The following is a 24,754-nucleotide window of genomic DNA, read 5'->3' as shown; positions in this document are numbered from 1 at the left end:
TGCTGGATCAGTAAACAACACACTGCTATCGATCACTATGCATTGCACTGGGAACAGAACAGCACTGTTTGTAAGTGCTCCCTTGCCACTGTAAAAGAATAGAAAAGATTGTTTCTAGTGACAATTGCTGCACATCTTTACATTTAGAATCTGTACACAATTTAGATTGTCACCCCAAATTATTGTGAAAATCAAATGTGTACAGGTGCCCCCCATGCCATTAAAGGGTTTGTTAGTGGTCCGGCCTATTAGGTTACCAAAAATGGATAGCAGCAGAAGCTACGGTCATTTCATTGCTTGCCCTGAAGCAGGTTGCATCTACTTGCCTTCCTGCCTCTTGCCCCCCCCATATACCAGAGCAGACTTATCAGCCTCTCTGTACTCTCCAAGTGCCCATAAGAAATGATTGCCAACAATTCTTTCAGGCACCAGAAACATTATTATTGACTGAAAGGGAGTAGTTGGTAATCACTTTGTGTTTGTGTCTACACATAGAAGTGGTTGTGATGGATGGGGTTTGCGGGTTTGAAGTTACATCTGACCATGCAGTTGCTTCTCCTACTTCAGGGGTGTCAAACTCTGACACGGGGGCCAAATCTGGCCGCCAAGGTCCTTTTTTATGGGCCCCAAAAAAATTCTGGAGAAGAATTACATTTGGCCCGCCTGCTATTTCAATTCCCGGCATCACTTGCATCACTGCTATTGACTGTTCCATAGACGCAAGCAATGCCGGGAATTGTAGTCCCAGCATCACTCCTATGTGACAAGTGAGAGAACTCTGCTCCTCCCCGTCCCCCTCTCACACATCACAGGCATCACACACAGAGCCCTGTCTTCCCCCTCCTTGCTGTTTCCTAGCAGCCTAGGTCTATAGGGATGCCGGGGATGTCTGTGTGTGAGAAGGCTCCGCGTAACAGTGGGGAGGGGGAAGAGAGATCATTTTGATTTTAAAATTTTATTGAGTTTAAAATTTAAAAAACAATTCTTAGGCCTTTATCTCTATTATAGGCTTGTTTCAGAATAAATGTTAAGCAAAACCTCTTTGTTTCCAAATGAAAATTTCTTATATCCAAGAGATCCATGAGAAGGAAAAACTTCAATTTTTTCAATAAATTTGGTCTAAGTTTTTAGTTTCGGCCCTCTGTATATTTAGGTTTGACACCCCTGCCGTACTTTGAAGGAGGAACTGCACTTGCCGCTCCTGTGCGCATAGCAGCAGTTTGCTATACACCTAGGAGTGGCTAACCACAAGATTTTCCACCGCAAGTGTGAAAGGGGCCAAAATCTGATTGGGCATTATTAACCCTTCCTTACTTCATTCAAGATCAAAGCAAAATGTTGGCTTTACATATACTTTTATACATTACAAAAATGGTGGTTACAGTAAATTGCCTTACAAAACAAATCATCTTTAATTAAAATGACTATAGTTATAATGATACTGATAAGTTAATATCTTACAGAAATAAAAGTTTCCTACAAGGGCTGTTTCAGGCATTTTCGCAAAGGCTGATTCTGCATGTGCTTTGATCACAGCAAGCAAAAACAAAACTTGCCAGGTTCAGTGTTCAGTGCCTTGGGGTATTCACTATATAGCAAGGCTACAAATCCTGAAGACTGAAATTATAAGGAGTATAGAAGTAGGGAATTACAGAGATGCTTAAGGACAAGTTGGTATACATCATTTCTGAACTTCAATGTTTTATTACAATAACAATTGTGTATATCAACTGGTTTGCCTATGTACCATTGTACTTTTTAATTGTAGGTGACCAGCCAATTCACAACACAGTACAGTGTCTAAAATCCATATTAAATGAAATTCTTTTTAGCATTTGAATAATTATAGAATCGCAGTGTACAACAATACAATGACATACAAAAAGATGAAAGAAAAAAAAAAAAAAAAAAAAAAAAAAAAAACATAGCAGCAGAGAGATTACTTCAAGAGTATTGTAGAAGTATTTCTTAATAATTACTTGCATGAAAAATTAATTTGTTTTTCAGATTTAAATACAATAGTCTGTTTTCTGTATAGGGCACAGACACCAGATTACAATGTTCATTTTCCTATCTCTTCTCATGTTCATAATCTTCATTATGTTAAAGCCCTTCATCAGGCATGCACAATCCCCCTCCAATAACACCTTACAACCCATTCACAATGTTTTTCTCTAAATACCTTCTCCAAGAGATTTACCCTTACATAATTCTATTTTTATATATATCCCTTTCTATTGCCATTTCTGGGTGTGTTGTAATCATGTTGTTCAGTTTTGAAAAGCCTAAAAGACTCCACCACTGAAAAGCAATATTAAGGGACCATCCAATCAGTTATATGTACACCCGAAAGGGGACTCCTCTACTCTTCAGGAAAAAGATAGGGGTAGCATGTGACTTATTTTTTAATAAAAAAATATTTATGTAATAAATGAGGATTTTGTTTAGGTTTATTAACATATTTGGGGAGAGGGCAAAGTTTTTAGCTTGCATGGAAAGTTAGAATATTCTTTTTTTGCCAAATTTTTACCCTCTGCTGATTGATCTGAACCCCCAATATAGATAGGTTCCTCTTCACACAGTATCCCAAAGTCCCATTTCCCACTACGACCTACATACACCCAAAACTCACAGACAACTAACTGGTCATATTTTTAGGCTTTTTTATGAAGTATATATTATTGTGATATAATTAATGAGTTTTGAACAAACAATTAAGACAGTTTTATTACTACTAGAAAATTAGGAAAATACAATTTATTTGTAATTCAAGATTCAGGCAGATAAAAAGATACAAAATGAATGCAGGATGGTTTAATATGATAACAGGCTTTAGCTATTGCTTGTGCAGAAGCTCTCAAACTAGAAGAGGAAAGTGCAGCACTGGTGATTCCTGCCTTGTTTGATCCTGCTTCCCTGACACTGCACACATTAAAACAGAAATATAGCAGCCTGCCATAGAAGACTTTCACCTAATATCCTAATTTGCATAAGTAGTAATTTGGCCTCTGAACCCAGTGAGATAACATAGATCAAATCCAGGCAGAAGAATGTGGTTGGATTTGACCTTTGTGATTATGTGCCCCTTAAAATAAAGGTTAATGTAACATGCTTATAAACCATTATGTGAGTAAAAGAGCTACAGTTCGAACATTTACCATTAGGTTGCAGGTGCTAAATCGGGGGCTAGGTGTCTTTGTGACTGTTGGAGCCAAACGTCACCAGTGGGCAAAATTTGAAAACATTTGTAAAAATTAAAAAGGGAAGCTAAGCTGTACAAAATGAACATTCTAAACCTAAAGTATAGAGAATGGCAAACATGAGCACTTGGTAATAAGAATAGATGTATAATTTGTTATTAAACATATGTAGATGCCCTGTATTATATGTCACTTGACTAGGGTAGACCAGAGCCGCCATGTTACTCTACCAGCCGTTTAGCCTTCCCCTACCTTTACCTTTCTTTCCAAATACCCTTACGCATTGCAAATAAATAATTATCAAAACAATTTTTCTTAAGGTTACAAAACAGTAGTAATAATAACTTCACATACATAACATAACCAAACTGGTACATCAGAGCTTCCCTGGAAGGCCTGTTACTAGTGTTCATGTTTGAATTCGGGGGGGCCTTATATTCAACCTAAATATGGCTGTTAGAATTCGGATACACCCGACCCGAAAAACACGGGATTCGAATTTACAAATTCGTGCATAAAAATGTATTAAAAAAGAGGCTTTAATGTTAAAGTAATTTATTGAATGTGTTATTTGTGTAACTAACTTTAATTTTTTTTTTACAGGTTATCCCACAATGACAGGATGATTCCCAGAGCTGCACAGCTGTGGAAATCCTCCTGTCAGTGTGGGATTCCTGGGCATTAGAGGCTAAATGAGGACAAGTCCCCTCATTCATCACCTCTAGTGCTCTGTAATTGACAGCTCAAGCGTCATCAGGATTTTCCTTTCCCCAGCCAGTTACAGAGCACTAGAGGTAAATGAATAGGTGGACTTGTCCCCATTTAGCCTCTAATGCCCGGGAATCCTGTGTTCTTGGACAGAGAATCTCTATTCAAGAACACATACTATAGGAATGCTAGGGCTGCAAGAGCAATCAGGGGGGCTGAGCTGTCAGCTCTGCTCCCAATTGCTTTTGCAGTACTACACAGTCCCGAAAAATAACCCAAATTTTCCCCCCCATTGACTTTAATGGTGTTCGAATTCAACGTTCGATCACCCGAACAATATCCCCCTATTCGATCAAATAGCTGTCGAATAGTGAGATATTCGACCAACACTACCTGTTACACCAAACCAGAACCTCAGGCTACCTGAATTTGCAAGAATTTATATTTTAGCCCCCCGCTGCCATTCCTGGCTCAGGTGCTATCACCCTTGAATAGACCCCTTTTTCCAGATTAGAATACACCATACCAAGGATCGGTCCATGGTATCACTTGCAAGCACAACTCTTGCAAGAACACCGCCTTTTAGAAAAGCCAGCTGCCATCCTCTGAAACCCATAAAACCAAACCCCCTGTAAACCCCACGCAACAATCCCAGGGCGGGTGGGACAACCTTTCCTCTTTCATGCCTACTAGAATTTCACCTTCCAATTTTCATGCCCCCCTTTTTAGGACCTCCACCTCCCCACTCTCTGCCCCAAAACCCCTAACTCTCCTCCCCACTTTATTTTTTCTGCATGTTCTTTAATCCTTACCACCCTGGTTTCCTTGCCACCCAGTCATGCATTCCCTGCACCTATATGCTAATTGCACTCCTGAGATTCAGTATTTTCAGACAGTACGGTCACTTTCTGACGCCACAAAATGCACTGTGTCAACCTACCCAGAAAACTGAAATCCAATGTAGTTTATTCTGAGCTTTTCAAACCTTTTTTCCTGAACAACTAAAACTAAATTTGAGGCTTGGAAAGACTGAAAGCAAAGAGGAAACGGGAACATACCAAAACACAAAAACAACTTGCTGTGGCAGTAAGTCTGAGATTTAACCCCCCCCAACAAATATGACCCTTGGTTTAAAATACGTACTATACGTATGTAAAAAAATGAAATTGCACGTGTTACACAATTACACAAAAATGTTGTCAAAATGATCCTCAATTTTGTCATGTGAACATCTTAAAATGCAATGACAAAGAAACCACATGGCTTTTTTCATCGAGAGCACATGAATTAACACTGTAATTACATGACTTCAATACTTTCTTTACAGTCACTGACCAGAAACATATATGCAAATCATTTGATGCATCCTTGCGTTGGATTTTTAAATTATTGAGGCCAATTACAGCCTAGTACCTAGCATGTAGGTCAGCAATGGCATAATCTGTATTCCACTCATTCACCATCTTGATTTCTATTTCCTTTACAATTTCAAAATTTACATAAAGAATTTACTAATACTATTTAATACATTCAGTGATATCACAGAGTTGTATCGCTTTAAGATGAATATTGACAACAAAATAAAATATAAAATCAGTGCAACAGTAGCAGAATTCATTTCCATGCACGATGTAAAGTGTGATGTTTTATGTAAAACACTTCTTCCACCCCAGAATGAGTCTCTTCATTACATTAACACATAAATTAGATAATTCATTATTGGAAATCTTCACTGCCTCCTTAGGGACTGGACAAAGAGGATTTAACCATAAATTTTACTTTCATCTCCACACCCAGTACATGCCACTTCTTGTTACAATTTCATTATCTGAAATCACATTTAAGGCATACCGTTATTTGCTCATGTCAAGGTTATGAAAAATGGACAAACATATATGAATTAATATTTATATGATGCATAAGAAAAAACATGTGCAGCACTTTACAGAATGCATAAAGCCATTCACATGAGTCATTGCTCCTACAATGGGGGCTTACAATCCAATGCCCAAATCATATCGTAGTCATACAGACATTTATACTTCAGTCAGCAGAAAAAAAAAAAGAACATTGATTTATGGGTTGTGGGAAAAAGCTTATGCAAACACAGAAGGAAATATACACACCCCATGTAGATACAGCCCTTGTTGGGAATTGAACCCAAAAGGCTAATATAATATTGAAAAGTGTCGCCATTGGGGAGTGGGACTGGGCTGGTCAAAAGACCTTGACTTTTGGAATGCTCGAACTTTTGGAGGGGGGCCCCAAAAGTTTACCTAATATGGGGCCCAAAAGCTTCAAAATGTGGTTCTGGTTAAAAGCTACAGTTTTAAAAGACAAACACTGATAAAGCTGTGTAATCATTAACACATTAATAAAAAGCAAAATTTCAAATGTACGCAAACATACCCTTATTTGGCCTGTGATCGGCCACATGCAGCTCCTGTGCAGCACAGCTGGGGGTTTCATAGGAAGCAGCAGTACAAGGAGCCAATAACCCATGATATATGCAAATATAAAGCATGCTAATAGGCACTGGGCTCAGAAGATGAGGGTTCAATGACGCTGCCACCAACCAGAGGATATGTAGAGGCAAAAGCATAGAAATCTCTGGAATATAGGTAATTATTGCTGCAAAAGCTGGCTTTGCTAATTTACCTTCTAATGGGCTATGCTATGTATTTGCTATCATTTGCTACCCCTATTTATTGTACAGCTCTGCGCAATATGTTGGCGCTATATGAATACGGTTTAATGATATTATTTCTATCTTGCAAGTTCTTGCTGGAGTCTGGTTTATAATGTATGTCTAAACCATTTTACGGTTATCTGTGGCTTATATAGAAATCACGCTCTTTAATTTATTGTTTTCTAATAAAGTAGAAAGAGACTATAACCCTTCTCTTACAAAGACCTCGATAGCAAAAAATAAATAAATGTTTTTTTAACCTTTCCTGCTCAAAACTAATATATAATATTTTGGTTTGATATACTCTTCATTTTGTCATCTAGATAGACCACTGTGATGTAATATTAAACAGTGATTTGTAAAGAAAATATACACACACACAAATCATAAAATCGTGTCTAGAACACTATACAAAAGTATTATTTTTTAAGTATTATATTATTTGGTTGAAGTTTGTTAAGTTGCCTTGTATATTCAGTGGATATTCATATTGTATCACAGTGGCTTTCCAATTTGTCATTGGGGAGCAGTGAGTGAAAGATTTAGTGATTAGTTCATTTAGCTCAAATATCCCCATCTGAGACCAATTACTGGGCTGATACAGAAGAATGGTTCGTGGGCCAGTGCTCCTACAGAAGATCAACTCATTTATGGATTTACAAAGGGTTTGATTAGATTGTGATTTCTCAGGGAGACTCAAATGAACGAACAGATTTTTTTTCTATCTCGTCTTACATTTCCCAATTAATCATTCATGTACTGTCGGCGAGAGATTTTCAAGAACATGCAGGTATGACAACCCAGCACCTACTTACCAAAATACTCATTATATCATTCAAAACCATGTTTAATAGGTAATACGGTGTAAATTGATCTAGAGATTGTTATTATACTAAGGCACAGCTGCTTGTAAAGTTACACATGTACAATTGTTCCCTGTTCATAATGTCAATTATAACAGCTGTAGTACAAATTCACTTATTCAGTGAAACGTGTAGGAAAAAGTTACTTAGTAAAAGATTTCCACATATAATGCCTGATTTATTAAAGCTCTCCAAGGCTGTAGAGGATACACCTTCATCAGTGAAGCTGGATGATCCAGAAAACCTGGAATCCATCTGGCTCAGGACTGAAAATATTTGCTAACAAATAGAAAATGGCTTTTAGGACATCCATTTGAGGTTTGCTGTATCACCTAGCTTCACCGATGAAAGTGTATCCAGCCATGGAGAGCCTTAATATATCCGGCCCATCAGGAGAAGACAGCGGAGGATCACTATATGAAAGGTGAAGCTTTAATTTCCGTAGTATTGAAGTATAAGCAGTAGATGCAGTCCCAGTAACCTGTAAAGGTTTCATTAAAGGACATTGAATTTAATAGAATGGAAAAAACTTTTTTCATACAAAATTATTCTTAAAAATGTTGAGTCATGTTGTATAGAATATGTATTAGGAAAACCTTATACCAAATATATTCCCAGTTACCCTTACAGAAACTGTTAAGGCCCAATCTGACCTAGAAAAAGTATATATTAGGGCCAATCCACCAATAACAGGGAAAGGAAGACAAGTTTATACCATTATTCATTACAATGTAAATTAAAAAGAAATATGGACCTCTAAGGCTGCATAAAGTCAAGATATTGCAAATTGTACCATTGCAACATCTAAATAGGAAAAAAAAAAAAAAAAAACAAATTCTATCACTGTGTAGAATTTTGTCATTATTTTGTTCTTTGTTTCTGGTGTTGGACTTTGTTTAGATGTGGAAGGAGGAAACACTTTAGTGTTATTTCCCCTTCCACTCTAATGAACTGGTGGTCTAATGATGCTCACATGCCAGGGTAGAACAGAGAGAAAGGGTAAGACAGGGTAATTAAAAAAATAAAAAAAACCTTTTTACGGTACATTTTATTCCTATTAGTACTTTTTGCATCAATATTGCAACAGTGAATATTACAAAATTGTATTTTGAATATATTGATATGTGCTTATCTGCTTCTATACTTTTCTAAAAACAATACAGTAGGATTCATGGCAAACACAACCCAAAATGATCACTGATCACAAAACTAAAAACATTTTTGTTTTTTACAAAGCAGCATGTGATTGACTTCCAAGTCTGATGCCCTTGTTAACAATTCCTTCCCTTTCCCAATCTTTGATAGATACCTTTTAAAATAATGAACTCCACATAACGCTGCCTAGAACCCCACCCTCATCTCCAAGTGTAATGTAATCTATAAGAAAACATGTCAGTGAACAAAAATATGTGATGTGTGCATTTCTAATCAGATTATTTATCCAGCCAGTTTTTACGTTCATGTGTTTATCTTCTCTGTTCTTCGGTCTTACTAGGAAACACGGCTTTTGCTCAGTCACTGTGCAGATGAAAAGATCAAATCAATTTAAAAAGGAATTCCCCAGACCTTGGACAATTCAGGAGCTAAATCACAGCCATATGTACAGTATATCTGTGACAAAGAAGGTTAATTTGCTTGGTGTACACAGCAGCGTTCAGCTGCCATTTTTCCCCGGTAGGGATTGGTTCAGATGTACAGAATTCCCTTGCATTTGCTCTGCCTGTTGCAGGAGAATCTTTTAAACCAAGACAGCCATGACCTCTCACCTGCCTCCATTCACAGTATATAGTCAAGGGAACTGAATGCAATTATTAATACACAAAAAAAACTTATTATATAGGTTGTTGTAATTAGCATCACAAAAGACTATATTGCCATGGATAATTAGCATATAAGCAATACTTTGACTGCTGAAGATTTCTAGCTTGCTGTTAGTGTTTCAGGGGTTTTCTTCATTGCTACCGGTACAGGAGGTATAGTGAGAAAAAAAGGGAATCTTCTCACACTGCTGTGATGCAAATATATTTGTTCTATGTATGCCAATGTATGTATTCTAATGTTGTCTACAGGTAGCCCCCAGGTTGCATACAAGATACGGACTATAGTTTGTTCTTGAGTTGAATTTGTATGTAAATTGGAAAAGGTACTATATTTTATTAAATGCAATAAGGACAGATGTTTGTCTCAACATATTATTATACAGTGTGGTGTTAGTTACTGTATAAACTGTCTGTGAGTTAATCACCACAAAGTTAAAAAAAACAAACCAAAAACTTTATGGAGCCGTGACATTCATTAACTTCTGGAGCAAGCTGTGCTTTGATATTCAAAAAGAAACAACTGCAGAGTATGTCTTCATTAACGAGTTACAAGATGTTGCAGAACAGCCAAAGACTTCTTCTTTCTACAAGTCATGTGAACCGCCCCCTCCCCTCATCAAGCCTCTGTCCTGCACACGAGCAAGCAGGGAAGCCCTCTTCATATCCAGGAGTCGTCTGAATGTCGAATAACCTAAATTCGGGGACTACCTCTATAGACTCCTTTGTAGAAGCTTTGTGTTGAGACGGGTATGGCTTTAGTCTGAACTCCTAGTAACATGCTGTAGTGTAACGCCTATTTAGTGCCTCGAAATGCCAACATAGCCTGCTGCAATGAAGGTTTGTAGTACATATTCTATAAGATGACTTAGATGCACACCCTAATTAATAGAGTAATGCTTGCATTATTTTACACATATTTTCATATAAATACCATAATAATTTACATAAAATATTTACATATTTTGTAATAGAAAAATAACTAAACCTAAAGAAGAACTAAAGAACGGCCCTAATGTGCTATAATTTAAATGCAGCTTTTACTTGAAATATACAGTATCTACCCAAAAATGAACATCTGGGATAGAATAAGAGAATCATTGAAGAATTGAATTGGTCACCTTGTCCCTGCCTGGGAGATTCAATGTCTTGGTACCCAGAATAAACACTGATGGGAAACGATGTGATGTTAGAATTAAGGTTTTCCGAAAACAGGAGGCAAAGAGGAAACAGAATAGGAAGATTTGTTTAGCTCAATCTGAAACTTCTCAATTGACCACCAATATAAAGAATGGCTTTATTACTGGCCAGCAATGTAAGGGGGTAGTTTACTGTCCACCAAAAAAAGGGGGTACTACAGTAACCAGCAATGCAAGAGTTTGGGAAGATTAAATCTTTGGTGTTACAAATTTGTAGCTATATGGACATATGTATGGAGTATTAATGTTTAGTTTTTTAATCTAGTCTTTAGTGTGGTCCAGCAGCAAAACCCACCACCTGGAGCTACCAGATCATACAGCCTTGCCTCAACTTGTTCAACCTAAACATATCTGTTAGTGCAAGCCTTCTGTTTGCTTGAAATACATATAAATGTATCCAGGGATTAAAGTCCCAGGGATATATGGGACTGCCAAGGCTGTCCTCATTTTACAAAACCCTAGTTGCCTGACTGTTGTGTTAACCCACTGACTTTGGTACTTTCTATTGCTCTACTAAGAGAAATTATTTTATAGTTTTTAAACACACATTTTTAACATTCAATTTTCAATTAAAAGAATCAACCTCATGTTATCCAACAGCCTCCAGCCTTTTTATTAGTCTACTAAATTCACTTTGGACCTTAATAAATCAGCTCCACTGGGTCAATGAACCAAAACCAATATGGAGATCAAGAAAGTTTGTCGGTCATCAACTCAAATAGCAAACAATGGAGTTTGCCTCGTTCTTATGACAGGTCATCCTTAGCTAAAACAAAACCAACTGCAGTGATGTCCTATTTCTACTACATCAGACCGAAGCAAACCAGTCTATAATTTAAAAAAACAAATATTTAACTTAGGAATTGTTGGCTTTTCAGTATATGTAATCCTGGCACCTCTGCAAAGCAGCGCAATGTTAGTGTGCAGTCAGACGTCACATCACTCATGAAATTCACAGGAAAATGATAATTAAACATGTATGATATGCACATTGCATGTGACAAGATGAATCAGACAAAGAATACATGATTTCTGGAGTAAAGGAATCTGTCCCGACAAATGAAGAAAGGTGTGACAGAGCTGTTCACACATTACATGTGAAGAATAATTAAACTTACAGCTTGACTACATTCTGAACAGCTGAACATTATTATTTTTACTTGCTATACATTTCTTTTTGACATTATATGTAAAAAAAGGAATAAGACAATAACATAAAAAACAGACAAAACTAACAATTCCCTGCAGGTAAAGCTACAGTCTGATTGTACAGCCTTCTTTAGAGACACCATCTCCATGGACTGACAGTTCTAAAGGAAATTGTACGGTCTGGGATTAAAGCACAACTCCTGCCACAATAGTGACCACAGGCAGCAGTAAAAACCTAAGGAGCATACTGCCCCCTCACCACTATCAAAATATAAACAAAATGTCTGGTTTTACTAAATAAAAGAGCATTATGTTTATAACTGTGGTGTGCTGGTTATTGCAATGATGCTGCCTATGGTACCTCCTCTGCCAAGCACCCAGCCTCATTAATTTGATCAATAAAAAAACCAATAAACATACTCATTTTAGTTGCTGAAAACACTTCTGGTGACAATAGAATGAACAAACACGGTGTAGACAGTTCTGTTATGCTCTATGGAGACAGGAAGATAAAGTAAAAACACCCCATTGCATTCTTCCCATTTAAAAGTACAACAGTATTCGTTCATGTTGGACACTTGAAGATCAAGGGCGATGGGGCCAGTGCGGATGTTAGATTACCAAAATGTAGCATCTGTACCCGGGTTGTGATGTCGGAGATAAAAGCAAATATTGGGTACCTAGCGTCCGAGTTGGCAAAAGTATACCACATCTGACTCTGGAGATAAAACAATGTACAAATATATTAAAACCTCCACAATTCACAGATAATAGTACAGGTTGTCATTCAAAAATCCAGCAATCTCCAGACCTGAGGAGTGCCAGATTCTTGACAATTCCGTATTTTTTTTTTTTAAACTCACCTCCACACACAGACCAGTCTTCCTCTCCCAGCACCTGCGGACATCTGGTACAGTTCCAGGGAGCAGGCAGCAGGGATGTCTCAAGGTGTATTTAGTGTAGCAAGCAAGACCTAACAGATGTTTCTGCAGAACAGCGCCAGCAAAACATTAGTGGCTAAACAGTGTACTGCTGTCCCTGTATTGAACATGAAATCTAAAAATCATGCCGGGAAACTAAAGGTCCTTGATTATCGATGGCTGGATTTTCGATTGTCAACCTGTAATAATAAAGTACTTCTTTGCTGTAAAAATAAAGTCATGTGAATAGTTCACTAGTGGTAAGTCCAGCTAAACTTTTTTGTAATCTGAGGTGTTGTCTATCACAGTGCATGAAGAATGTGTAATAGAGGAAGATTTTCCTAATTTCCCTTTTCAGATTAAATATGCTTGCTTTTAGATGTACCCAGAGCTGGATTACTCAAAGTTACCTAGGTGCCTTACTTTATTCAAAATTAAAACTTTTTCGTTTTGTTTTATGTACACTTTAAAATCAGATCATTTTAAACCAGATCTACAATCCAGAAGAAAAGTAGGAGGTTGGATTCAGCGTGAGGTCAGTTTTGCCCTTAGAATAATGACAAGGATATTTACCAAATCTACTACAATTAGCTGATTAAATAAATGTTATTTCCCTTTTGCAATATGCTGCCCAATTGTTAAGTACTGCATTTAGATCATTTTAACACATGGACAGATTGTTTTGCTACACCAATCATTTTTTAAATATAAACTCATAGATCTGCATAAAGAAAACAAGATAGATTGTATGTGTTGATATACATATATAAGACAACTGGGTTTTTCTTTTACAAAAGACTGTAGAAAGTATTAAAATGTACCATTAGAATACAAAATGCATAAAACAATGAGGTCAGTGGCTATCTATTTAGGTCCATGAACCGCTGACCTCTGGCATCCTTAGTTATTGCAAAAAGTACTTTATTTCTGATGATTTATCTGTTCGTATAGGCCACAGATATGGAATTGTAGTGTTTTCCATATATCTCAGCTATCTGAAATAGAAAGAGGGCTACTTGTAGCACTAAAATGTTTTGACAGGACCTTCTTCCTACAGCTACAGTCATACAGCGTCATTTCAGATGGTAAAACGATTTGATATTTGCAAAATATATAGTTTCAAATGCTTTTAGCCTCCTACAATGGTCACCTTTCCAAATGGAATAAAATATAACAAGCCCACAGAATTTACATTTCAATATCCTTGAAGTTAGAAAAATGAGAACACAAATGTAACCAGTGCTATCACCACCAATGTTACATTACTTCAAATAAAAAAAATGTATTGGTCCCTAATATGGTATTATTAGCATTCCAAATTCATGTACATATATTTGCAATTTCCTAATTTACTCCATTACCTTTTACAAACATACTCCTTTTTCCCCCCAAACTTGCACATCAAGCACTTTAAATTGAATTCTGTATGATCAGTGCAGCTACACAATAAATTTTAAATTTGAAAAGTTCGATTCAACACAATTGCTTTTTGTCTTGGTCAGTTTTAATTTTAGGGATTTGTACAACACCAAAGCAATGGCACACAGGTACTCAAAGAGCAATTGTCCCTGCAAGTAAAGGGATTTGAATCTATAGCTTTCCCACACTGGTAAAGTCTACCAAAAGACAAGTACTCCATATTTTGGTGAAAACAAATACTTTGAATATCAGCTACAAAACATATAATAGAACTATATGCGTTTGACATTATGGCTGACATGGCTAGTCCCTTAACGTAAATGACATTATACTGAATATATTATTTTGTCGAGTGGATCGGCTTTCCAAACATTAGCATTTAAAAAAAAACATGCATCCAGCCTAGGAACAGCCTTTGTAGAGTAAACCTAGGTCACCTAACAGAGATTTACTAACAAGATGTGAAACCTTTCTTGGCAATAACTATCACATTTAGCAGCCAGAGACCCCAGGAGGACAGAAAAAAGCTTGATAATCGTAAGTGATGCTCACATTCGGGAGCCTTGGTTGCTAATACCTTGGCATTTATAGCCACCCTAATGTCTGCTGCAGGCAGCAAATAAACACGTTCTACCAGCAGGTAGTAACTACACAAAATTACCCTCCAGTAACAGTCAGGAATATCCTGCTTACTTCGCCTTCATTCACACAGCAATTGATTTACTGTAGGAGCACAGACTTCATTTTGCAAAGTCCAAGTTCACTGAGTGTAGTAAATAAAGTTAGCTGTATAAACTTCAATCATATTTTCCTTGTATATTCAAAATGGACACATCTTTATTTAATTGACTAAGCTCAGAATATTCACTCTGCTAAGGGAACCATTTCTATACATTTCCAGACAATGGAGGATTGCTTGTCTAGGGGTGTATTTATTAAGCAGCGGTTGTGATATTCACCAAACATTGACTACATATTCAACTTCCTGCTGCATGCCTTTAAAGGTTGTTTCATACTGTGGCATTATGGCCACGTGCTATTCATTAATGCTCCTGTACTGCAGTGTGCCCAACTAAAGGCACTGCATTCCTCAAAATTCGTCATGTGCATTTTTTGCCTTAAGTAATTTGGAGTCCAATGACCCAATCAGCAAGGAGTTTCCATGTTCTCCCAGTGTTTGTGGGGTTTCTCACCATCCCAAAAACAACTGTTGACCTTCCCAAAATTACCCTTAGACTATGTTCATAACAAATGATTATGGTAGAGACATTAGATCAGTGTTTCTCAACCTTTAAAACATGGGGAAACCCCTTGAACAAACTTTCAGGGAACCCCTGCTACCATTTCTGTTTCTTATCTACAACTAACAGTACATTATTAGAGTGGTGGTCAGTGGGAAAAGTGCCTCTTAAATTGCTGGTCAGTGGGAAGAATGTCAACCTTACATATAGCCAAAAAGATAACCGGTACCTGTTAAACTGACCTAAGAATAACAAACTGCTCATTGCTCAAGGAACCCCTAGCAATACCGCTTTAGCTTCTGAGATAGTTAGTTTTTCTTGGACTCCAGAAAATGCTGCGGAAAAAGTCTGTGCTGTATAAATGCATAAACAAATTTACATTGAAAACTTTTACTAGCTGACCATGTTCACGGTTATTAAAAAAAACTTCCCATGTAATTTTGATTATACATTGATTGTTTTGCTCCTTTGCCCTCTTGATTATATATCCCAAAAAAAACATGTAACACGTTTTCATATGTGGTGGCCGCATGAGTTTTTCTTTTCAGGATTAGTATATTTTATACAAGTGCAGAATCAAATTATTTTCGATCCCTTTGAGCCATGTCCCAGCTTCCTAAATCTTGCCCTTTTATTTATTTACAGATACATAAGCTTCCATTTATAATAAAAATAAGAGGACAAAAATCAGGGTCTTCCCCAGTTGTAACTGCAAACGCCACTTTAAAAGGTAGAGAAAAGTAAAACAACACTTTGAGAGTGTCAAAGGCCTCTTAAAAAGTAGTGATGAGGCCGATTTGTACTTTATAAATGGGGAAGCCAGTAAATAATATTAACTGTAAAAGGGGTGATCAGGCAGAAGATTGACAATCTTTTCCACCATTTGCCATTTTTTTAATAAAAAAAAAAAAAAAAGTGTCATTCGTTTAAAGAAAGCCACTTTTACTGATGCACTTGCAGTTTACCAATGTATTATTGGGTCTCATACTGTACAATACAAAGAAAGCTGTAAAATTGTTTGGGTTACTACTATGATACTGTTTTCAACAAAACACAGTCTAAGCTTTATACCATATGGTCTGACTGCCTAGACATTTCACTCAATTTCTGAAAGCCTACATCCTGAATTCCTCACTAATGACATTACAAGATTTTCCTAAGAGATATTTTTATCTTCTCTCACTCTGCAACAGAGCATGTAGAGCTTAATGCTATTCAGAACACATACTGTTAAACTAAATCGTGTACCCTGAGCCATACTATAGCAGACACGCATTACAAAAATATTAATAATTTTATTAACACAGCAATGGACAGATTTAAAATGTAATGAAAATATAATATATTATGATGCATGGTGTTATAGACAATATGCTCATAAAAATACCAACTATGAAAATGAAAAATAAATAGCAGGGTTCTCCCCAGGCCCTTTTAGCTGGGCGCACTACCCGGCAGTTTTCAGCACCCACCCGGCTGTTTTTGGGTGGTTACTAAAGAGTTTGGTCACAATACAGGGGCTGCCACACACCTTCAATTTCTTCCCACCCGGCTTGAAAAAATTTCTGGGTTGAGCACTGAATAGGAACTTACCTATGAGGTCTGGATAGGAGAGGTCAGAGCCATTGAAAAATAGTTGAATTGGCGATTCAGTGTATCAGATACAGATAAGGATTTAAGCACCCATTTGCTACATAAAGCTTCATATGCGTGAAACTACAGGTTTCGGCTGATAAGTGACCCGTCTCCCTAATATTTGGAACCCTTACAAACTTAACATCTGTAGCATACTCTGAACTTGGGGCAGGAAAATGGGTCTCTGAACTTGGGGCAGGAAAAGTCTCTGGCTCTCCTGATGAAGCGGATCGCGAAAAGTGTAGGGAGACAGTACTTCTAGAGATCTTGTGTTTACTGCCAAAAATAATCAAGTACATCTATGAGTGTTTGTTATGTTTAAGAAAAATAATTAAAAATTAGAAGGATTTGAGCATGTTAAAACTTGGTCAGTAAGTATTGTGTAAAGTATTTGCCTTAGTGGGACTACTCGCGGTTCGTGCTTGTGGCAGACTGAATAATCACTGTACTATATGGGATAGCTGTTATTGTATTCATAAATGTAACCACTACTGTAAAGGACAACTATCTACCACTGTAAATGTTCCCTTGACCAATTGACCATAGATGTAAATGGCTCTTCTCTGCTGAACACCAGTGTAAGTGGGGGTCTTTCCACTGACCATTGGATAAACTCCTACAGACCACTAATGTAAAGGAAAATGGGCTTCTTTTAAGTAGATTTTCAACACTTTGAGGAACTGAACTAAACTGGTACCTAAAAAGTTGTAAAGCAAATGATTTATTACCATGGATTGCTTGTTGTTTCCCTGCAGTTTTCCCCATTATGACTTACCAAGTCTTGTCTCTGCATGGGGGAGAATATCAGAATAGTGTAGGGTTTTGTTTCCCTATGATAAAGCCTCCAGCACTGTCCCAATATCATCAAATCTCATATCTCTAGAGACTAGCAGTCTCCAGACTAGGCAGCAGTGATATAAAACTATGAGGCTGTAGGCAAAGGACTGTCTATGTACCCTCAAATTCAAAAGCAAATAAACAAAATGATATTTTTAGTGTTCTGCTTAAACACAATTAACACTTTAATATGTTTCCGATAACCATTTTAAGTCCATTTTAATGTTGTATGATATGAAATGCACATAAAGATTTCTGATAGTAGGATCATATTGGTTATGAAAAGAGGAAGTAAACATTGTAAACAAATGTTAAAAAACACAAGCAAATAAGGTACTAAAAGATATCCATATAATCACATTCTAATATAGATAACAGGATTCTTTCAATAATGCGTACAACTATATTCAATAAATGAACGTTTTATACCTGACCATGTGTTAGTGTACTTTATTCAATAACTGTATACCCCAACCTTCAGTAATACATCTTTTTTCTTACATTTAGGACAGTGCGGGTAGATATTGGAAACTGTCAACTTTTTATTGTCCTTCTTATTTTAGAGATTTCTTCTGGCTTAGGATCAAGATAAACCCATAGAGGAATTGAACTATAACCTCATATCTTATGAATATGAAATAGGACAGGAAGTGAGATTGATTTTTCCCAGGGGGGACAGAGGCAGTAACAGATGACCTAACCATCTACATACTATATTCAAAAAAACTTTTGGTTGGAGTTATGCTATTCTTTTTAAATATATATTAGATTTAAAAAGCCACTATGTATCATGAAATCTAACCACCTGTTTTTTAGGAGTCGGCTTAGACTGCTCAAATTGGAATATACTCCTCCTTGCACTTTAATTGGGTGAACAACCTAGCCTAAGTACTCATTACATAAAAATGAACAGCATTACTCCAATTATGAACAATGCAATTAACCCAAATGTTATTTATGGAGAGAGACACATGAGGACTATATCAAAGGGGAGAGCACAAGAGTAACAGACAACAGGCAATAGTTATCACCGTAACTTAAAATTCAGAATCCCCGTTAAAGTGAACGTGTGACAAACCTGGACAAATATATGCATATGCCTAACATATGAACCAGCAGATACAGCTTGGTGACTGCTTCCTTCTCCTGTAATGGTCCTTTAAAGTGAGGACAATTACAATTTAACAATTAGAAAGATGGTTTAAAAGGGCACAGAAGAGTAGGATCAAACTTGACATCAACATGAAAAGCTAAGATCTTTAATTTCAAAGGTTTTACGTTCTAGAATGAATGTGGAAGCATCAGTGTACTTCTGACCTTTTTTTTTATGGCTGGCTAAGTTGCTTACCATTGTCTCTGGTATCAGAGGTGATGAAAAATCCAAGTTTTGAATGGTCACAGGAGAGGACATGAACTCTTCAAATGGAATAACCTGTCATTGTAACAGCATCTCCTCCTCCTTTCTGCTTTTTTTGGGGGGCAATAAATGATGGAAAATGTCCACGATTGTGGAAAAAAAACAAAAAAAACCATCTTAGGTCTTATAAAAGGCGAAAAGAAATTTGTGGTTTAAAAATTGTGGGGTCTTAAATTGGAAGGGGTTTGAAGGGGGTCCATTGGAATTGAATTTTAATTGTCAAATCTGGCAAAAATTTTAACCAATTAATGATGGTGCTAATCCGGCAGGGAGCCAAACGCCAGGATTATTGAAACCGTTTGAGACCTAAGCCAAACGTTAAAAAAAAATCTATTTTCTTTAAAATTAACTTAGGTCTGGTTTGGCCATACTTGTGCATTGGTTATTATTGACCCCCATATCTGGTGAGGGGGGGTCACCGACAGAAGCATGACCTCAAATCATTCATTCAAAAGAATGACAGGTGGAACAAAGCATGGTAAAACACAAGTCAATTTTAAGAATACACTACTTCGGTATGAAGCGATCTCCTGGGTCAAATGGCTATTTGCTGTTTCTAATGCTGTATTCAGTTATAACTTCCCCACTTTATAGTTAAGATCACAACCTGAAAAACATGTCTACGGTAACAATAAATGCTAAATAGCCGTTTTTAAATTAGATGCTGTTACAGAGCATTCAACTTCCTCTTCAAAGACACGTACCATTTAGAATCATTTAAAAAGTAAGGCTACACTGAGCACCAACCATACTTAAAAAAATCCATTAGTTTTCATTCATCGGGAAAACAGAAAATCATCCACACTTGTTCCCTAATGTAAATGTTAAAGCGCACTAAACCTGGAAGGCTCTGTAATTTGGCAAATAACACATTTTAAGGAAGGGCGACATTTAATTTTACAGCTCGTTGGTTAGACTGTTGGCATTCCGATGTACTTAAAAATCAGATATCATAATCTGAAACTTTGTAGTCATCAACTTTTGGCTAGAAAAATTGGAAGCTTATTAGAGAAAGAGGTCATTCTCATGGCTCAAAACCCATTTTTTGTGGTTTGCAAATCGGATTTCATGAAACAAGTTTTTCTAGGGAACTATATTAAACTGATTGATTATCCCCAGAAGAAAAAAAAATAACACAATTCTACTTTTGTAACCGAGGCCGGTCTATTATCCTAATTGATCAATCTGTGTATTACAAAAAAAATAGATGAAAAAGTATATTTTTCTTCAAATGAATATTTAATTGACGAGTGGGTTTCATAGCAAGTGAATTATATGAGCCATCTCTGTTTCAATAGTTCATTTTCGACAGAAAAGGGAATTGAAGCTACCCAAGCAAGTCAATCTGTAAAACAAATGAATTTGTCTAGACCTTAATGGGGTACATTTTGCTTAAAGGATTAAGACATGAGCGTTAGCCACTGTGACAGATTGCATAATGTCACGTGCATCCTGCAACTGTATGAAATGCTACAGAAATTTTAGAGCAGCCCATACTAATGAAATATTTATCAGCTGATACAATATTCAGTTTGATGACTGATCCATTGGTTTCATTTTAAAAGTAAAAATGATTCATGGGTTGGCCTATAGTGGAAGGATTCCTATCACAGCGCTATGCAGGAGGAGGAAAATCATGTTATATTATCTCTTGTGAAGCTGGTAGCAAAGTAGCATCAAACAAGCTGAAGACATAATAATAAACCCAAATAGTTACAAAAACAAACCTTAAACCCACGTTGCATAAAAAAAGACTGTTTGTATGGTAATGAAGCTCATTTTTCCTCTTCCAATCTACCAAGTCGCCTTTGTGTTTATACTGTGTAGCATCATTAAAATAACATCTGTCTAAATATGCTGTGATCGAACTAGCATCTGCCAGAGCATCATATAAAAAGAAATATATACTAAAAAAATAAAACAAAAGCAAGGACTCTGTTTTTAAGGACAGCTGCTGAGCTGTGCTGCATCATTCTCCTAAAGCCTTTTTTGTATGTTTTTATATTTTTTTTCTTATAGAATCTGAACCGAACAAGTGCAGCACTTCCTAATCAGTACTCAAGTGATCATTGAGGTCAAAAGTCTGCCTGATGGTTTTATTAAGGACTTTAAGCCCTGGAAACAGCAGCTGGGACTGTCTGGTTGTCTGAGCACAGGTTAAATAACCACCTAAGAAGTATATCTGAGCTAAACAAATCTGGGAAACCTAATTAGACTTTTTTAATGACTGGACAGCAACCACAAGTGAGTCTGCAATTGCTGCAGTAAGATCTGAGTTTCCTCTAGAACTCGTCATCCATACTTGGAGAGCGCAGGGATCTGGGGAGAGAGGCAGAGGGCGAATACAGGGGGAATACTATAAAGCTAAGGGTGGGTACAGGAATCAGATTCATTTCATCTCAGGTCCTAAGTGCAGGGACAATCGATACCTGCAAATGCACCGGAAAATATGTCTCTTAAGAGCAAAATCATTTGCTGAGTCCAAGTGCTTATTAAAGCTGTTCCGGATACCTTTTGACTTTTTGTTCCAATCTATAATCTAATGACAGCAATGTTGGCTTTACTGATTGCACACTTGTTTCCTTGCTAGATAAATCTATATTCTGCACACTAGCCAAATAAACAAAATGCATCTTGCTCTAGCTATATGATCCCTCTTGGTTAATGGTTTTTTTTCCTGCAGATTGATACAGATGTTCTAAATCAGAACTGTTCATGGGAGTAGAGGTTGACATGGAGGAAATATGGAACAGCCTTTGTACTGAGGGAGATGGGATTTATTTTATGGATGCGGTCACTCCCATTGTGATATTTATATTAATTTGGGAGATCAGATCAGTGCCTGTTCACACAATTTAAAGCCCCAAAGGCTTCATTATCTTTCAGGCAAAGAAAACGAACTACACACGCTGGTAAGCACTAATCTCATCCATTCCTTTCATCCATAGACCTACTCCTACAAGCCATGATGAATAGTCTGTATTTAACAAGACCTTTCCCCCTAACAAGAGAAGTTAGGGAGCTATTTGATTCACAGAACAGATGCCAGCCACATGAACAGATAGATGTTCAGCAGAGGTGCAGAGCTCAGGAGCAGGCAGAGATACACAGCAGGCAAAGCTCCACAGAAGCCTCAGGAATGCAAATAATATATAGGCTACTGGGGACTTAAGGCACCACTATTCAGGTGGGACATACAGTCAATTTTGGGTGAATTGTGTTTTTCTTCCAATTTTTCTTTATTACCATTACTGCATAATGCTGCATACTGAGAAATTGTGGAAAATAGAATGTCTTCAATCAGAATGCATATAGGAGCTTAAAATCAAAAAATGGTACAAAGTTATAAAAAATAGACCAAGAACAAACTAGAAAGAAAATCTTAGAGTTTGCCTAGAGTTAAAAAAAAAAACAATAGTTGGAATGAAGCTGACTGCCAAAAGCTAAGGTGTAGAGCTCAGGTACAGATTGAAGCTCAAAGTCCAGGTGCAAGCTGCGTTTCACACAGCAAGGAGCATGCGAGCAGCATCACCCAGGTACTGACTTATGTATGTAGCCTAGGTATTGACTGGGGAGCATAGCCCAGGTACAGGCTGGGACATATAACCCACAAACATGCTAGGACCCATATTCCAGGTATGAGCGTTTATCCATAAACCAAAGTAAAGACTGGGGTGCATAGCCAAGTTACCGGCTGGGGTGATTTAAAATGGAAAAGGGTGAGATATAGTGGCTAGAGTGCATCCTAGGCACACATTATGATGGATAACCCAAGAACAGGATACAGTGCATAGCCTAGACACAGGCAGGGGTGTAGAACCCAATTACAGGATGTATATAACTATGCATTTGGCTATAGAACACACAGTAGTGTATAGCCCAGATACAGGCTGGGATTTATATAACGCAGGAACACTAGAGTGCATTGTCCAGGCACAAGCTGGGGTAAATAATGCAAGGACAGGTTGGAGAACATAGCCTAGGTGCAAACTGTGATAATTAACCCAAGGACAAGATAGAGTGCATAGCCCAGGTACAGTTTATATAACTATATACTATATAAAGCTTTAGAACCCAGGAACACATTGGAGTGCATAGCACAGGTACAGGTTGGGGGACATAGAATAAATACCAGCTAGAGTTCAGGTGCTATGAAACTTCCCAGCTGAAAGTCAGCCCAAGATGTTCATTTTAAGCCAAAGTGTTAAACAAATAAGTCTTTGACTAACACTTCTACTAATAATAAATAAAAATAAATAAATCACATAATTATTATATATTTAAATAGTAAATTTAATTCTAACAATTTTGAATTGGAAAAATCTATTTAAAGTTTTTTGCACCAGGCATAATTTAGCCTCAAAGGCATAATCTAGCCTCAAAGTGTCTTTATAAAGCCCCACCTAAGGCATAAAGTTATGCTCACAGTTGCAATATTGTAGCAAAGCAATGTGGAAGCCTAATTTCCAGGGTTTTCTGCATTTTACATCACTGCAATCTAAACTAGGAAAGAGGGATAAGGACTGCCCTGCGGATAACCGCTGATAGGGATTACCATTAAGCTCCTTTCCCTGTCATCTCATTAAGACCGCTGACAAAACAGATGATGCCTGCAGATGGCACGACCGGTCGGAGATCACGCTTTCCCCGTGCTGGGAACAGATCGCGTCATTTCCCTAGCACATCTCTAGCGATCACTCCATACAGTCTGCAGGTAACTTGCATGATATGACAATGAAAAGTCAGAAGCTGCATTACTTACCTTCAACTAGGAGAGGGACCCAAAAGCTGAGGCTGATCAGGAGGGGTGTGACCCCCTTAAGGATCATGTTTTGGGGTCAGTAGAAGAATAATAAAAATGTTGCAATGATGTCCCCAAAGGCAAATCTTCCAGTCCTGGAAAGAGGTCTCCAATGATCCTTTGGTATTCCTTGCCCCAAAGACAGATGCCAGTATCCTGGATGATCCTGGGGACAATGCGAGCCGGTCGGTGCTCTGTATACAGTCCCAGACACAGCCTGCTCAGACAAGCAGCTCCTTCTGCTGGAAGAATGAAAAGACCAGGGGAGATCGCTAAAACAGGAGAGAATGGGAAGAAGGCAATGGATTGCACCGCCCAGACACCTGCTCCTCCTGCTGACTTAGTTCATCCTTCTCACTTGGGCTTTGCTACACCAGTCTTAAAGGATCTCCAACCTGACTTATTTCCTGGTATCATAGGACTTTGCTGATGTCAATGCAAGCACTGATCATATCCCCTTTGCTTGGAAAGGACAAGGCATGGGCACAGTCAGGAGCTGTGATGGATGTTCAGCATGTGCTTGGGAAGATCATCAGTGATTTCCATCCCCAGGACTGAGCTGTCTCCCTCCTATATATTACAGTCATGTAGGCTGCTGTGTGTAAGGAGGATGGGCTTACTGATTCTCCAACTAGTTTGTATTGCTGAGGAAATACACAGGATTGACTAGATTGGGTAGCTCAATCTGCTGCTGGTAGAGTGGAATTAGGAATGTATTAAAATACAGATTTTACAAGTCTCCAAGGATATATGAGAGATACCTGTTTTAGGGTTTTTCACAAGCAGCTGAATGAAAGCAGAACAATACTATAAAAATAATGTAAGCAGGTAGGGTCTTTATTGCAGAAGGGACAGGCAA

At 37.5% G+C, this 24,754-nt stretch overlaps 1 protein-coding gene across 1 annotated transcript in view; it reads right to left on the bottom strand.

Moving 5' to 3' along the window:
• The window catches only part of EDIL3 (EGF like repeats and discoidin domains 3), a gene marked incomplete in the record, with an annotated part of 336,704 nt that extends 312,233 nt beyond the window's left edge, over positions 1 to 24,471 (bottom strand). Inside the window, 1 exon segment of the mRNA XM_072416185.1 lies at positions 23,857 to 24,471. Within this exon segment, the coding sequence (XP_072272286.1) occupies positions 23,857 to 23,923 (67 nt within the window).
• Between the last annotated feature and the right edge of the window lie 283 nt (positions 24,472 to 24,754).

The sequence above is a fragment of the Pyxicephalus adspersus genome, chromosome 6, assembly GCF_032062135.1.
Source record: "Pyxicephalus adspersus chromosome 6, UCB_Pads_2.0, whole genome shotgun sequence".
Classification (NCBI taxonomy): Eukaryota; Metazoa; Chordata; class Amphibia; order Anura; family Pyxicephalidae; genus Pyxicephalus; species Pyxicephalus adspersus.
This window is presented reverse-complemented; position numbering and strand designations above follow the sequence as displayed.